We start from the raw sequence: 18,019 nt of genomic DNA on the forward strand, positions 1-18,019 counted from the left end.
TCTTTGCTTACTAATAAAAACCTAATTTCTTAGTTTTTGTGTAATTTAACATACCAACGATACAAAAAAAAAAAAATTCTCAGGTTTTGTATCCATGAAAATATTTATTCAAGTACAAAAATAATCGTGTATGTTGCTCTTTTTTATTTCATTTTTTGTATTTCGTGAATATAATTTATCATGTGTGTATCAGAAATTTACTCAAAGAAATTCTCCGATTTAGCTTTTTGAAACCACTCATTTTGGACGAAAATATTTACACACACATTTGTAAATTTAAAATGTAAATATCTATTGTCTGGTGGTTGCAGCAGACAAACTGCAATTTTCTCATTGAACATTTTGTGTGCTACTATATAAGTTTTAATACCAACCTTTTTAAAGTGTTAGATATCTGTTGCACACTAATTGTTTAATACATAGGTGCACATTAAAGTTATTGTAGCCTGATTTTTTTAATATGCAATTAAATATTTTTAAAAATCCACTTCTTATTTTAATTTGTATTTCAATACTTTTGTTTTGTACAACTTGGTAAAAATCTGACAGTAATATTTAATGTTCCTTCAAACATAAAAGAGTATTACGTAAAATTATGATAAAGTTGCGGCTCACCATTTGATTTGTGTTTTTAATTGTGAACCCCGGTCTCATGTAAGTTGGAAACCCCTGATCTAGAATCATGGAAACTACCTTCTGGTATCGTGCCTTTTCTTGTTCCGTGACAAACACCCTTGGGCACCCTGTGACCAAGGGTCCAAAAAAATTGTATCTGGCATCCAATATTTTATTGTAGACTTATTGTGTTAAGATAAACTGGAGTGCTAATTGTTAATAAAGTTATTTTGGTTAAGCATAATAAATTAGTAATTAATTTTTATTATTAAGTATGGTTTTTTAAAATTTTTTTCAGAGTTTTAAGTACTGAAAACACTTGTTATAATATAATAAAATTAATTTTATTTTGCTCTATTTGTTTTACTCAGCAAAACTTCATCCCTATGTAAGTGTTTGTATTGTTTAAGATATATATTTCAATAATATAAATTTGTTCTTTTTAGATATGCCATGACAGTCGCGTCTAATATTTGTGTATATACAACATTATTAATTGTCTTAGGTGTAGCTAGTGGAGAAGATTCCCATATTGGACCTACAGATCTGCACATATTTAGAGTAATTATTTTAAATTATGTTTATATAACTGTTTTAGAGCTTCTTTATACTCTTGTAATATTACTTTATCTTTATTGTTAGTTGTTTTGAAAAGTATATTGGAAATAATTATAAGAAGGTAAGAAAAGTTATATTCAGCCTACACAATTTTTTTTCCTTTTAGTTGCAATAACCTTTAAAGTGCATGTTAGAAAATCACTAGAAAGGCATATTATAAATTTGAGATTCGCTGTTTTAACCGTAGATCTTGTATGTGAAATAGTCTTCCAACCTTTTGATAGTTTTTAGCAAAGTCTGAGTGTTGTAACATCCTCAAAGTTAGCAAATACTACACTTAATCACTTATCTATATTTTAATAAAAAGTTAGTATTTTCCTTAAACCATGCTGATTTGTTTGATTACATAAAGTAATTATAAAAATAAACACATTTCAATTTGTAATCTATGAGTCAAATGTTCTTAGGTTTAATCATTTGCTTTCTCAAATTTCACTACTTTAAAAGTTAAAAAAAGCTATTCAGTTACAGAATTATATATTTTATTCAATATTATATTTTGCTATAATTTATTTGAATCATTTCTATTCATCATTTTTAAGAGTCTTTATTTTGTTTTACAGCATAATTCAACTCTTTCTCTCTCTCTGATTTAAATTTTAAAATATATTAATTTATGAAAGATACAGAAATGGATATGCAATAGTTTCAGCTCTATGCACAAGAAGTGTCTATAGAACCTCAGTGTCTATTTCAAACATTGAGATAGGTTTTTGTTTATAGAACCGAAACTATAGTATGACTATTTCTGTACCTCAGTATTTGTACATTTATTTGTATTTTTCTTTTTGTTTTCCCTTATTCATATGAAGCGGAAAGTATACCCTATGCTCTCATTTGGATATACTGTTAAATTAGTTTTTTTATTACATAAAGAAAAGTTATTTCTCTTATTTTGCCCCAGACCAATTATTTTTTTTTTCTTTTTTGAAACTGGCTGTTATCATCCACTGGGGAGATACTTAAAAGGCTATCAAAATTTTTCACATATCCTAGAAACTATTTGAGTAACAAGGTATCCACTCTATTCTCAGCAAGCAGTGTAAGCCTAGGTCGGGATATCCTGGTTGGTCTGGCACTGGTCCTATCTCCAAGTGTCCGTGGGTTCGTTCCCTGTTGGTCGAAGACTCCCTGTGTAGTAAATGGTGACTGATGCACGTTATATCTGTCGAATCTCAAAGTCCTCCATGTTTCCATAACAAATCAACACCTCTGGGAATACTGATTCAGGAGTTTCCTTGTCTTCTGTATTGGTTCAAAATTACAAGGCTACGGAGTTGAATATTAGTAGTCGTAAACCCAAAACTGGGTCGGCTGTTCAATGACGGATATAAAGAAAAAAAATAAACAGCGTAAGCCTAGTTTTCACAGTTAATTTAAAAATACCACTGGGAAACATGAAATTCTAGGCTTTCTCTTCCGAATCTACTTTGGAATATCTTTGAGTATTATCAAAGTGATCAATACAACTTTTCTGCTGGCGTGTGTCAATTTATGATTTGCCATTAAAATTGTTTTATATAATTAACTCTGTCTGATTAAATCTTATCCTATAGTAACTTGCCAAAGCTAATTTAGAGAATAGTTCTTGTTAGTTCTTTTATTATTCCCACATTTTTTAGAAAAGCATTTCTTTGATTTTTTACTATAATATTTAAATTATAAGCATTTATGAATTCAATACTCATATCTAAACTTGTAATAAAAGTAATAATTTTTGAATTGAAATAATGAGTAGTTTTAGATAATAATACTAAAATTTTATTTTATGAAAGATTTCTGAATTTGTATATGAATTCTTAATACATATAATTATTGTAGCAATATATTAAATGTGTATGATAAATAAATTTTTAAATTATTTCTAAAATTATACTAATTTAAAGCGTGTAAGTCTGAAAATTTTAACCTTATTCTACAACTTCAACCTTCAAACCTTAATTCTACAAATCTTGGAGAATTAAGGTTTCTCTCGAGAGAAGCTACCCTGAACTAATAAATGTTTCTTTAAGAAAAAGGTAAATAAAAAATGTCCCTCATTCATGAATTTGATAGAATATGGTTTGAAGTGGTAAAAGACACAGACTAAAAATTTTTAGTTTTCTAACTAAATGACTTATAATTAAACCTTTAAAGCAATGTAATAAATAAGATTTGCTTAATGTAGTTAGATAACTTAAAATTATTCTATATATTTTTATCACATATAAAGTGAAGGATTTATTTATTTTTGTTTAATTATATATATATATACAGTCAACCCCGCTTAAAGGAATACCATCGGTTCCAGCCAAATCTATGCTATTAAGCGGGTAATTCAATTAAAAGGGGAGTGCTATATACAATCTTAAATTCTGAATTTTTGTGAAATTTTGCTTTTTAATGGTATTTAATGCGTAGTATAGCGTTTTGATCAAATAAACTCAGTTTTATGATCAATAAATAATTATAATTAAAACTTTCTACCTTAGTATCATAAAAAAATATCATTTAAAGTTACATAAAAATTAATCAATGTTAGTGAATCATGTTGGAACTAAAATATTATTTGATCCTATCCGAAAAAGTCTTGACCTAAAAACAAATCACTCTATCCCTTTTTCACATACTAAATGATGTGCGAGTGAAGTAAGTCAAACAGGGGTAAAACACCCTTTGTTTACTCCAATGTATAACTGGCAGCAAGACTTGATTAATTTTTCAACTTCATCCCAAACACCTACTAATGAATGAGAAGTCCCTATTGAAATTACCATCTTGTATCTTTATCTTAAAAAGGAAAATTGTATTTTAGCTGGTGAAACATTTCTCAAAAATAAATATTTTTTTTTTTTATTTCAGTACCACTTCTTCATGCAATTAAGCGGGGGCAAAAAACAACAAATAATCGTTTAAACGGGGAAATTTGACATTAGTTTAATATAAAATGATTTGGTTTCATGAAATTTTATTCGTATAAGCGGGTTATTCGATTATCCGAGGGGCGATTAAGTGGGGACGACTGTATATATATATATATATATATATATATATATATATATATATATATATATATATATATATATATATATATATATATATATATATATATATATATTGCCTGTTCACTTATTAAAATGTTGCCTGTTAATAGATCGCAGTACATCATTAAATCATGCATGATGCATTTGTAATTAACTCAGATTAACATGTTTTAGAATGTTGCACTTGCAATGGTCGGTGTTGGTACTGTCTTCTCATTGATCTTCCATCTTTTTGTAAAAGAAGAGGATCATCCTCATTTTGCCATTGAACAGCAGTGCGTAATCAATGAAGCTAGCAATATGATTGAAAAGCCACATTTAACTTGGAGTGATTGGTTTTTTCAACCACAATTTTACATGGTAATTATTTTTGTCAATGTTTGCAAATAAATAGTAATATTATATTTCTCAAAGTTTTTTATTAATATGAAATTTGTACAGAAATCATGCTGTTAACTGTGTTGTTTGCATTAAGTGTTTTAATTTTTCGAAAGTTAAAATAAGATTACACACAAAACAAAATCTGTAAAAATTTTACACACACACATCATCATCATAGTTGGCCAGACAGCCCAATGTAATCTAATGCCTTCCTTTGACGATTTCTTCATGGCGACTTCCGATTTCACACACACAATTCTATGGAATTTTTTATACAGTGAACTTACAATTGAAGAGCTGAGTTGATGGTAATTTGACATTTTAGAGAATTTGAATAAATTTGCTTCTAAATTTTTACAATAGGAAGTAAGGATTATTCCTTGTCTGCTGGCTTCCAGTTTGCAAAACTGTATAAATTCATAATACTCCTTTTAAATGTACTTGATTAAAAATCTTCATTTGATTTATTTAAGTATATTTTTCTACCTCAGTTTCTTAAGATTATTTTTCTAATTCTTTTAATTGTTCGCATCATATCATTTTCAATCTTGGCATTTTAATTTGCTTCCAAATGAGAGACTTTCTTACATTACCGAGACCATTTGTTTCCAAATCCACTTTGTATTTTCTTCCACTTCAAAAATACTCAAAACTCATTTAATAATTTCTTCCTCTAAAATTTGTAAAATTTAAATACCTGGCATGTTGCATATAATGTTGTATAGCTTAAAACATAAATTAAATATTTCCCTGAGAAAACTTTTTTTCTTTGTCATTTAGCATCTTGTTCTGCTCAACTCTTTAATTATCAGTGGTTTTTTTTTTTTTTTTTATCCTGGATCTTTTTTGAAATAGATTGATTGTAATAATAAAAAAGACCTTAATACTCTAAAGATCAAGAGACTACTTCTCAGGGCTTGGGAGCCAATGCAAAAAAAAAAAAAAAATTTTTTTTTTTCTTTTTAAGTCTCATAGAAAAGCAAAGTTTTCAATTTTTTATATTACTATTAAAAAGGATCTAGGTTTTGTTTTTAATTTTTGAATTAGGTAAATAGTAATTATCTGAAATGGCCATGCACTGGATTATTCATATGGTTTTTAGATTTGCATTAACCTAATTTCATTTATATTTATTCCTTTAATAAAAATCAATAAAGTCAGTTTACTTGAGTGTAAATATTCAGAAATTTTAGTAGTTACAAATTTGTGTTGTCTTCTTTTATATTTTTATAAAATTATGCACTTAATGTTTAATAGTTGGATTTTTTTTTTTTAAAGAGTTGATGATTTAGTTGTTGAGCCTACCAATTTTACTTCATTATAAATATTTTTTTTAAAAATTAATTTCTAAATCTATGTCTTTATTAATATTTTTTTAGCATTTTATGGGATGATTTCAAAAAAAAAAAAAACAACTTTTCCTATATCCAGTTTTCTATGGCAGAATTTTTTTTTATCTTTCTGCAACAAATCTCCTTAAGCACAAATATATTTTTGCAAAATATTTTTAACAGTAGTAAATATATCGGTTACCAATTTATAATAAATTAAACACTTCTTTAAGTTTTTGAAAAAGGTCTTGATATATAGAATAAAACTTAACATAAAATTTTTTAGTTGTAAATGTAATTTTTTTCCTCAACACAACAAAAATAGTTTATTGTAGTATTATCAAAACAATTCTGTTGAGAAAAAAAAAGTTCTGCAGAAAACCTGTTTTGGAGATCCATACCAAAATTTTGCAGAGCCAAGCAAAAAGAAAATGTTTGTTTTGTAATGGAGAATCTTTCTGCAAAAACTCGCAAATGTTCGGTGGCAGGCAATGTTATGGTCGCCATGATTCTGCAGTGGAGATTAGTTTTTGTACCCTACCTATTTTAGAAATTCTAATGCTTACAAATCTTTGTTTTATTTAACATTTTATATCATTTAAACTTTTCATTTATTATTTGATAGGTTGCACTTCTGTATACTTCTACGAGACTGTTTTTTAATATATCACAAGTTTATATGCCAATGTATATTCAGGATACACTTAAGTTACATAAGGTAATTGATATATGTTTCTTCTTTTTTTATTTTGTAATATTACACTTTATAAATGCTCATCTTTAATTTTTATTTAAATTTTCAGAGTAAAATAGCCATTATTCCCCTTGTGATATTTTTAAGTGGATTTCTATCATCATTTATAGTGAAATTTATTAATCGTCATTTTGGTAGCAAAGTAAGTGTTTATCAAGTATAAAATATAATTGAATTTCTTTGTGATGTAGTTGTTTTAGTTTTATCTTTTGGATTAAATTTACTCGTGGTTTTTGTTTCTAAATTCTTTCTTTTTTTTCAGTTAATTTTTTTTTTGTCAAGTACTACAGACAAGTTTATGTTTAGTTAAATACATAAATATTTTTAACTTGCCAATTTTTTTTGAACAAAGTGTTTGTTGCAAATCAAGTAGTTTCACTGATGTATTTTTTAATGTTTAACATTTCAAAATATTGGTTGCTATGGCAGTTTTCAGTATTTATTCTTAGTTCTCTGTAAAAATAAAAAGAAACATGCAAATGTAATAAGTAATATTTACTCAACTACTGGGCAAGAAAAAAAGTTTAAATTTTAAATCTTTTTTTCTTTTATTTTTGAGCAATTCTTTGCACTTAGTTTAATGGGGAAAATGTAATTTTTAAAAAAATGTTTAAATTGTTTAATATTTAATTTAATTAATTTAGTTTGAAAAACCAGGAGTGAATTTTAAAGGTATAATTTTTTTATTTAATAATTTTCTATTTTTTTCCCTCCTTCTAGATTACTTACCTAATAGGTTGCATCTTAGGCCTTGGGGCTTGTGTTTGGATTCATTTTGGTGAAGGAGAGACTTACTGTCAATATGAATTATATGGTGTTGCAGTTCTTATTGGAGTAGCTGGATCTACTCTTTTAATTATGTCCCTTGGCATCACATCAGATCTTATTGCAAATAGCACAGTAAGTTATTTATTTTCATAATCAAATGAATTTCAAAAATGCAAATTTTGAACATATTTTTTCTTTTCAATTGTATCTTTTTTTTAAAAATCAAAACTGTAGTCATGTAACAATCATTAATATTTCATTGTTTTTGCCTTTGCTTTAAACCTATATTTTCTGTATATATATATATATATATATATATATATATATTTGTACTTTAAAATATAGAGATGTAAGTTAAGTATTCAAGGTTTCTGAAGTTAAGTTATTCAATCTGTGTACTAACACTTTTCTCATTATAATTTAGCAAGATATTTACAAATAGCAATAATGTTGTGCATGTGTCTAATATACCAACAGTATTTATTGATACATACTAGTAATACCTTAATTAATTATGCAGTGGTTTTGGAAATTTTTTGCTAATCAAATATTTTTGAAAAATCTTTCTGAAACATTTATAAAAATTTTGCAAAACTTGAACTTATGTTAACTTGAAAATTTAATTCCCTCCTAACAAAAATTTTCAAGTATCTTTAAAATCTAATCATGACTGATTAAGAAAACATAAAAATGATTTTTTTTCCCATTATATCATGCTATGGTAAAATTGAAATAAATAAAAAATTCATTGTATGTTTATTAAAAATATGTTTCATTTTATTGATCAGATTACTGACTTAAATTATCTGTTGTGCATCTTATTAACATTGCAGTGCTGTAATTGTCAATATTATAATATCTTTTGGAGTTGTTTTTGAAATATGCTAGACAAAATACTAATAGCAATTGCTATATTTTTTGTAAGATTTTGTCTAGACCTCAAATGAACTAAAGATTGGATAAAATTTGCCCTCAAATTATCAAGACTGCATTGTATTGTATCCTACTAAAATTATCTAATACATTGATTATTTTTGGATTGAAAAAAAATTCTTCTCAAAAAGCTCTAATTTCACAAATATATTGAAACTAATCACTATCACAGAGTTTGTGCTCCCTCTTCCTAGCTGCCTACTGATGCATATTGTTAATAATAATAATTAAAAAAAATAACTGCTAGTGCAACTATCTTAGATTCTTAACATTAAATCATAATATTTAGAGAACCCCCAAGCATAAGGAAAAACTTAAAGCTGTCAATCGGAAATTAAAATTAGTTTTTAAAGCAAGTTGACATGCCAGCTATCTTTTCGTATCTATTCTTGTGTTTATTAATATTTACAGAATCTAGTGTTGCCACCATATCTTTTTTGTTATTTCTACTTGACTTGAAAAATAACTTATGACCAAAAATTTGACAATAAATATATTTTGTTGGGAGAAGAACAGAGATAAATAATTATTTTGATGAAAGTTTCTCATTAAAAATCATTTTTCTAGTATGTGGTACATTTGCATATTTTTAAAAAGCAAGAATAACAAAGAGCCAAGACATTTATGTAAGATTACAGTGTTACCAACTTATGTAGAAAATTAAGAAAGTGCCAAGTTAGACAAATCTTCATGTTTAAAACTATATATCATTCTAAAGTTTACAAGCTATATATCTTTATTGATAAACATTAGAACAAATTACAGTAATTTCACATTCACTAACACTTTGACTACTCTTTCAAAAGAATAATGAAACTTGGTCATCATAATTTCTATTACAATTATAGTTATAGCACATAACAGATGATACTAATGTATAATATTTTATTGCTGCAAATTATAAAACACTATGCATAACTCAAAAAATTATTTTTAATCCACTTTTTTTAAGATCTTTTTTTCCTTGAAGATATACTGGCTCTAAGAGTAGTTAATTTACTAGTGGATACTTATTTTTCTTTAAAGTTATATTAAGTCTTTATGAAGAAATCCTTGAAACATGAGGTTTTACTTTATGTAGAACATTCACATATCATTAAGCATTTCATCGAACATTTCACACATCATTAAACTTACCACTAAATGTAACAATATAAATCTGTAGCAGATCAGTATTAATGCTTAGAAATATTATAAAACCCAAAAATTGTTTGTTATTCACAAAATTAAAACAAAATGATATTATCTGGAGCATTAGAAATAAATCCAACAAGTTTATAAATTTCCCTGTGGCAGAATTTTTTCTGACTTTCTGCGACAAACCTTAGAACCAATATCTTTCTGCAAGATATTTTTATCGTTATAAATGTATGTGTAATGAATTTATAATAATAGATGAAATTCGTGTTTATAAAATAAGTCTACATGCATAGAATAAAACTGTAATTTCATAATATAAGTTTACATTTCTTAATAAGTTTAAATTGTTTAAGTATAAATTTGTATAATCTTCGATAATAACGAAAAGTTATAAATGTATAGATCTGCAAACAAAAATGCTTACTAGAGCATAAATAAAGATTACCCAGAACCTGTAATAAGATAGAACTTATAGAAATAGCTAAGAATGGACAATAAGATTAAATTTATAAAACAAGATAACTGAATTTGAAGTATCAGTTTAAAACAGTATGATTTAATGTTTCACTATAGTAGTTATATCAGGTACAGAAACAAATCAGGTGAAAAAATTAATATTGAAGTTGAGTAATCAAAATAATAAAATAGTATTGACTATAGCCGAATTCTAAAAGCAAAAAAATTAAAGCAATATTTGTTTCAATTTTTTCTACATCTAATTCATTTTACCTAATTAATTAGATTCGATTAATATTGTACTGACTTATTAAAAGATTTTTTTTTTAAAAAAAGGAGGTAAATAAAACTTTTTTTGTGATCAGATTAAGTTCAGAACGAAAAAAATACACAGCGCTTGTGATTTCGCACTGTATTGTGTAAATATATAGCACTGATTCCACACGAAGTATGCAGAAGCAGTTTCCGACTGAATATGCTCAAGTCTATTCAACATCTCGAAACGAAATAGTCTTTATCAGTACTGAAACATCGGTATTAGAGCCATATTCATTGGATGCGATTTTTTTCGCATGCGTATAAAATGCTCTGTTCTCATAAAAAAGCACAAAGCAAATTACTGCGCCAGCGATAAGAGGCCGAAGTTGGCAAATTTCCAAAAATAGCTTAATAAGGGAGAAAAAAATTCTCCCCTTTTTATCCAGTAACTGTTTGTGTTGGAGATTAACGGAGAATTACGAGCGCTTTCTCCTTCCACGGTACGCTAGAAAAAAAAAATATTTAAAACAATTCTGTAAGAAAAAATTTTTGCAGAACCATTATTGCTTCTGCAGAATTTTTTTGTTTCTGAAGAAAATGACTTTTTTTGTTGGTAAAACAGCTTCTGTTTCTGCAGAATTTATTTTGAGAACTTTTGTTTGTGGCAAACCAAAAATTTTTATTTCCCAAATAAAAAAAATCTTTCTGCAAGAACTCAGTCGCTTTCTGCGACAATGTCGCTGTGTCGCCGTGTTTCTGCCACGGGGATAAATTTCGGTTTGCTTTAATGATTTTAAAGTTTTTGACGTGTATGGAGAAATGCAATATATAAAATTGCGTTATGCAGAGGTATACATGATATGTTCAAATGTTTTGTGGAAAATCTGTCGCCCTTACAGAAAATTCTTTAATATTACTGATTATTATACAGTGTAACTTTTGGTTACTATGATATATTGAATTGTAGAGTAAGCTCATAAAATATGCATTGTATATGTATTTGTATTATACAATGTATATGCATGCAATATATAATAAAAAAATATACATTATAAATAAACGGTCAGAAATTCCATATTCTACCCCTTAGTTAAGTTTAGAAAAAACCTGTACAGTAACAGAAAATCTAGTTAGTTAATAGCTAGTTATATCTTCAAAAAACTGCCAAGTTTAAAGAAAATGTGCTGGTATGTATACCAATCGATGTAGATTTTAAAAAAAATTAAAACACTAGAAAAAATTTGTTTGTTTTTTTTTAACGAATTTCCTTAGAATAAGGTAGCAGCAAAAGGGTTGAAATTAGATACAAATTTGATAAATTGCTTGAAGAGAAAATTTTTAATTAAGATTTTGCGTTTGCTAAAAGCTTTTCATTTTATCTAAGCCTGGTGTTATATATATGTTATACTGTATTTGTTGTAATTTGTATTGTTGATTTTTATTTTATCCTAATTGCTTAATTTTTGTTTCTAGACGAGTGGTGCTTTTGTATTTGGATGCATGAGCTTCCTTGATAAGTTGTCAAATGGTGTTGCTGTAGAACTTATTCAGGTTTTTCATCCATGTTTGTGAGTAATTTCCTTCTTTTTAAACTTCTTATGAATTCAAATGGTATTTTTGAAAGAAAAATAATTTTATTACAGATTTTGTTTATTGTTACGCTGATCACATGGTGTTTTTCATTTTACTTATGGGATGCTTCTAAGTATTAACTTCGAAATTCTTGAATTAGTTCCAAATTACATTTTTGCTGACAAATGACAGAGATATTCTTAATTTTGGTTCACTAGCTAATATCTATCTACCAATGTAACATTTAAGTTTATGCTTTTTTTATTTTCATTTTAACATCAATGTTTTAAAATTAAAAAAATTTACTTTGAACAAAAGATGTCTCTTTAACATACCTGCCAAGTCTCCTGTTATTTAATGAAGACTCCTGTATTTTATGACTATCTCCTGTTTATCTGTATATTCTCAAATTTCTCTGTATTTGAAGAAATTTAAAAAAAAAAAATTTTAGGTGTTAAAATAACCGCTGATGGCAAAAATACTTTTATTCCTCAATAAATTGTGCCTCAACAGATAGTGCACTGTGGTATATTGAGTGTTAATAGTTAAAGTAATTATAGATAATGGTTCAAAAAAATCTCTTTTAGATTAATATTTAATATTTTTTACTTCACTAAATGTAAGTGCTTATATTATTTCCAGTTTTGAATTTCTTTTTTTGACTTACCTAATTATATATGATGTATCAAAGCTTTATTCGTAGCCTGAAAAATGTCGCTAGTAAAATCTCCGTTATTTTATTTCATTAATGTTGGCAGATATGCTTTAATACTTTAGCTCAATTTCATAACTTAAGGTTTGAATAAGCATCCAAAAAGAGTGGCGGAAGATTTTCCTGAATTAATAGTTAGTCTTGGTACCTATCTATACATATTTTCCAAATTTATGTAGCCCTTAAAAAATTTAAAAAGTCATCATCAAATTAATTATTTTTTTCATAAAAATATGATTTCCCTAATATATCTATGATTTAAGAATGTGTTACATTTCATTTTACTTAAGGGATATTTCTGGTAATGGGTTCTGATTTTGTTATTTTGAACTTGATTGTTTTTGAATTTCTTATATTTGTTTTACAAATATGCCTTGAATCTGTGCTCTCAAAAAGATTGAAAAAAAATTAGCCATTCCAAGCATGTTAGACAGTCTTTATCTGTATTCAAGAATTATTATTTTTTTTTTTTTAGAACATGTTGTACTAGTTGCAGATGGTATTACAGATATATACTCGAGTTTGCTTGTGGAGGTGCAATACTTCTTGGATTGATTTCCCTAGCTTGTCTTGCTACGCAATCTATAGGAGAAAGAAGGAATGAAGGTAACTTTACACTGCTTTCATTGTTGATATTATTCTCCTCTAGTGTTTATCTTTTCAGATGAGTATAGTTACATGATTCCTTTTTTCTATTTTCTTCTCTTTTTGTTTTCCAAAGCCATTTTTTCTTACCCTGAATAAATAATATCTAGTGTTATTTTTTTTATCTTGAATTTGGTGCTGGTTCACCACATCCAACTCTTGTTCTGACAACATTTGCCACTCAGCCAATTCTATATTAAAAAAAGTTGTAACGTTATTATAATATTCTTTTTGCAACTTGTATTTTCATTTAAAAATATTTAATAATGCCATGTCTATGTCTTGAAATCATTGTAAAAACAGACACATAAATTGATTATGTCAATTGCTGTTGAACTTCTATTAAATGAAACTATTTTCAGGATTTCTTTTTAAAATAACTTCTAAAAAATGAGGTAAATTCTCTGTTTAACAAACTTTCCTTGTGATCCGATTCCCCCCCCCCCCCTTTTTTTTTTCTTAAGACGTTTCTGAACATTCCAAATTTATTCTTTCTTTTGAATCGTTTTATATTGAACATTGACTTTGAATTGGTTTTACCGGTTGCTTAACTCAATGAGAGCAATAAAATCTATCACTCTTTGTTTTTTTTATCGAGGAAGTGCAAACTTTTTACTGCTTTCTAGAAGCTTTTTGATGATTATGATATATAAAATTAATGAATACCAATTTACAAATTAAAGGTGCAATCAATTTTTAATTATATCTAGTGTTTGTGAATTTGAAATTGGTTTTGTGTTGTTTATAGTGTTTTAAGAAGTGAATTTCTGAACTTTTTTTCAAGATTTAATTTACTTCATAAAACTAGAGATAATAATTTGCAGTAATAAGTAATAACAACTATTTATGCTAAAAGATTTTATCTTTTCAGAACAACTACATAGGAACTCAATTATTCGACATAACAGAAGAGTCGCCAGTATAACTGCTGCTAAGGAAAGAAGCTGTGAGGAACGAAGATCATTACTCGATGATGAATCCGATTCTGTCACTACGTGATCTTTTGTTATTTAATTAAGAGTTTGTTATTTATTTTTTTAAAGAGTTTGAGTAGTTATGGGCATTAAAAGATGAGACTTTTAAAGTTTGAGTACGAAGGAGTGTTGCACAGGGTGATTGAAACTTTTTATACTTCATGTTTCTTTGTACTCATGTTTGTTTGTAGGAGATGTGATGCTTTTTATATTCTGAGAACACTTTATATCTTGTTGAAAATATTGAATGCCTTTAAAAGAGTCCAATTTTAAAGTGACGCTAGTGAAAAACTGTCTAAAGAGTTCAAATTTACAACATGTATAGTTTTAGATAGCATATTATTATTTTTAATTTCATAAAATTGATCTTAAAAAAGGTAAACCAAAAAAATTTTTTTTATAGAAGTGTTTATAACTGCAAAGAAAATAGCGTAAATGTATATAATTTATTTTACATTTATTTAAGTATTATTTGTTTTTATGGTTTACTATTTTTCTGAGTAAAAAAGCCTATGATATTTTAAAATTGCAATTCATTTCAGATTTTCCACACATTAATTCTTAAAAAAAAATGGTTTATCTTAATATTCTTTCTAAGATCATTTCCTAAACATATCTGAGGCACAGGGAAAACCTTTTTTTAACTTGTGTGCTTCCCCACAAAGGAAACTTGTTTCAATGTCATTATCCCTCCAAGTATTGAGATCCAGGACAAAATTGTACTGAAAATTCCCTGTTAACTTCCCATTGAATAACATTGGGAAAGCTGGTTTTTTAAGTACATAAAAACAACCAGCTGAAAGTTCAGAAAAAAATGGAACTATTGCTGATATGGTTCTGCTTAAAAACAGTATTTAAAGAAGAAACTGTCAAGCTGAAAGGGGTTGATGTTAATTTGATACAAATTACAGTTGGAAAAAAAAAAAAAAGAATTATGTATTTGTTCATCGAGTTTTCATGGATTTTTTTTTTAAATTAAATGTAAAAATGATTTTTTTTCTTGTTAACATATTCAATTATAGAGAATTTTTTCTGTGATTACTTTATGAAAAACTCAGTTTTGTGCTTATTTTAATTATAACTAACAGATTATTACAGTTAAACTTCTATAACCTGAACATCTATGACTTGAGTTTTCTGTATCTAAAGACAATTCATAAAATCCTTTCTGGATGTATTGCTTTCATCACTAAACATTTGTCTATTGCAACAAGTCAATTTAATGTTTATCTGAAGAAATATTTAAAATAAACATTTATAAAACACTAGCTGGATCTATTCTGCTTTGTGGGGGTGACTGCTGAGCAACAATCAAGTTACATGAAAATAAATTATTGGAAATCATTAGAAAAATATTTGGTGCAGTCCATAAAAATAATAGCTGAAGATCCTTTTTTAACTTTGAAATTTACAAAAGTACAAGCTACCTGATGTATTTAAAGTCATAAAATCCAATAAACTAAGGTGGACGGACATTTATTCCGATCTTATAATACAAACTTTGAGAAAAAAGCTCACTTTTTCTATTCTTTTGCAAAGCAAAAAGGAACCACCAATTAGGTTGCTTGAATCGATGGAGAAGGACTTCCATATAGTAGCTAAGAACTGGAACAGCCTTGCTGGGAATGTAACCAGATGGCAAAAATTGTTTGGGTTGGCCTTGGCCTGTAACAGACTGTAGTGCCTTGAAAGAAGTAATTTTTGTCTGCCTAGCTTAAAATCTGATTTATAAGTAACTTTGATAAAAAATAATAAAAAAATGAAAAGCTCTTGAAAAATTTAGGCAATACTAAAATTGTATTAGCAAAGATTCCAGAAATAGAAACTATTGGATTTTCTTGAGAGACCTATCTTAAATTCTTTCTCTTTCAGTTCTTACAACAGCTTTTGAGTTAAGTAAAGTTAGAGGTAAAATTCACTTTGAAAAAGGAAAAAGATTTCACTTACATTTGTGTACCTTAGTCATTGTGTGCATACATCCTCTGTGTAAAATTATGTTGATATCTTTTGGATACCAGCATAATGTTAATCTTTTGAAATATTCTTTTATTAATGAAAATTGCTTTAAAAAGCTCTCTTAAATGCATTCAATTATAGTTTTAACAAAGAAATGTGATACATTTTATTTATTATGAATTTTTATAAATTTTCTGTGTTTAAAAAAATTTCTATATTTTATTAGTTGTTAACATTCCACTTTTGTTTTTATATTTCATACATGGTGTTGATGTAAATTTAAAATAATTTATTTTTAAATATTCTACCCTTTAAAACACTAGTCGAAGATGGCATATTTTTTATTGTTTAAAATATGTAAAATTTATTATTTAAAATATCTTTTAGTTAAAGTGTTTTATTTAAAAATTTAATCAGTGAGTAAAAAGGGGAAATAGTCTGAATTTTTTTTAATTCAGTCTTAAAGCATGTTTCTTAAATTTCTTGTCCAGATTTTCACTGAGCTAAACCCTTACATAAACTATTTTCTGTTGCTGGAATGCACATACTGCTGAAAGCAAGATTGATATATTCTTTATCAAGATTATTAACAAAAGCTACTACAGTTAATAAAAGCTATTGTTTTAAAAGAGAGAAAAGAATATACTAATGTTTGCAGTTTTCAGTGCTAAAAATTCTCAATTTCAAAACAGTATTAAAGTGAAGTAAATTGAAGTTGATCTTATTTACTTTATTTTTTAAATTTCAAACATTCAACTATGGAATGTTTTATTATTTCATACAAGTCGAGGAAATAGCATATGAAGCTCATGTTGATATTTTAGTTCAAACTTTTGTTATGATGCTGCAATTATTTTCAGAATAGAAAATTAAGCACTAATAACTGCTAAAATATTTTGTTTTAGCATGTGTTTCTTTTCTATGAGAACAAAACAGGTGTTTGTCCGTAACTGTTTATACTCAAGTTATTCCTTATCTATCTTTTATTTGTTTTGTTTATCAAGTTTTAAATTTGTGAGAGTTATATTTTTCGTATGAAACTTTTTTTTTCATGTCTTCCTCTGTGTTTTTTATTATCGATATTATTTTTTTTTATTTCCCTAATTCATAATATTTAAACGTTATAAATGCTGCACATGTATATAAAACATTTTCAGCTGAAATGCATTTTGAAGGACTTCTCTATATTTTTAATTATAATTTCAGATTGAGCTTATTAAAAAGATTTAAATTACTAAAAATTTAATTTAAAAATAGAATATTCAAAAATATGAAAAATGTCACTGTTAAGTACTAAAATATTAAGTGCATGTAAAATATCTTATAAAAAGTAAAGCATTCTTGCAACAGCCTATTGTGAGCCAGGAGGCATGGAAGTTAAGGCACCACAATTTCATGATCAACAACATGATTGTTGCAATAACGTTGGCATTGCGCAAAAGCCGCCTTTACTTCCCAGTCAAGGTAATACCCATTGATATGGAGCTGCCACTGAAGATTAAACTTCAGTCTTCCACAATGCCAGTTTAATACCTTTAACCACTGAGCTAATGCAGCTTGTTAATCTAATCATTTTCTAATTTCTAATCATTTTTTTTTCATTTCACTTTCCCCACTCACTGATTAGAATAAAAACTGTGTCTGAAATATATTTATTTAACCTAGTTTGAAATAAAGTTTTTGTAAGTGCTTGCTTTGTTAAGTTTATAAATTAATTAATAATGATTAATTAATTAAAAATCATTTATGATTTAATATAACATTTGTAGTTTTATATATATTTTGTAATATGAGTTTTACAAGAAAAAATATTTAAAAATTTTGATTGTAATGAATTTTCTTTTAAATTTAAATTTATTTTTAGTTTATTTATTTAAGTATCC

The 18,019-nt window shown here is 26.7% G+C and overlaps 1 protein-coding gene across 8 annotated transcripts in view; it reads left to right on the plus strand.

Moving 5' to 3' along the window:
• The window catches only part of LOC107453639 (major facilitator superfamily domain-containing protein 12), a 56,228-nt gene extending 40,373 nt beyond the window's left edge, over positions 1-15,855 (plus strand). For 7 of the 8 annotated variants that reach the window (XM_087164454.1, XM_087164453.1, XM_043049920.3 and 4 more), the window contains 8 exons: positions 1,062-1,176; positions 4,431-4,616; positions 6,594-6,686; positions 6,772-6,864; positions 7,443-7,622; positions 11,751-11,845; positions 13,037-13,167; positions 14,078-15,855. In XM_087164454.1, the coding sequence (XP_087020580.1) occupies positions 1,062-1,176; positions 4,431-4,616; positions 6,594-6,686; positions 6,772-6,864; positions 7,443-7,622; positions 11,751-11,845; positions 13,037-13,167; positions 14,078-14,205 (1,021 nt within the window). In that variant the 3' untranslated portion in view covers positions 14,206-15,855. The remainder of the gene's footprint in view (positions 1-1,061; positions 1,177-4,430; positions 4,617-6,593; positions 6,687-6,771; positions 6,865-7,442; positions 7,623-11,750; positions 11,846-13,036; positions 13,168-14,077) is intronic. The other variant, XM_087164455.1, reaches the window with a different exon arrangement.
• Positions 15,856-18,019: the final 2,164 nt, after the last annotated feature.

The sequence above is a fragment of the Parasteatoda tepidariorum genome, chromosome 5 (assembly GCF_982258835.1).
Source record: "Parasteatoda tepidariorum strain Cologne lab strain chromosome 5, Ptep-v5.0, whole genome shotgun sequence".
Taxonomy (NCBI): domain Eukaryota; kingdom Metazoa; phylum Arthropoda; class Arachnida; order Araneae; family Theridiidae; genus Parasteatoda; species Parasteatoda tepidariorum.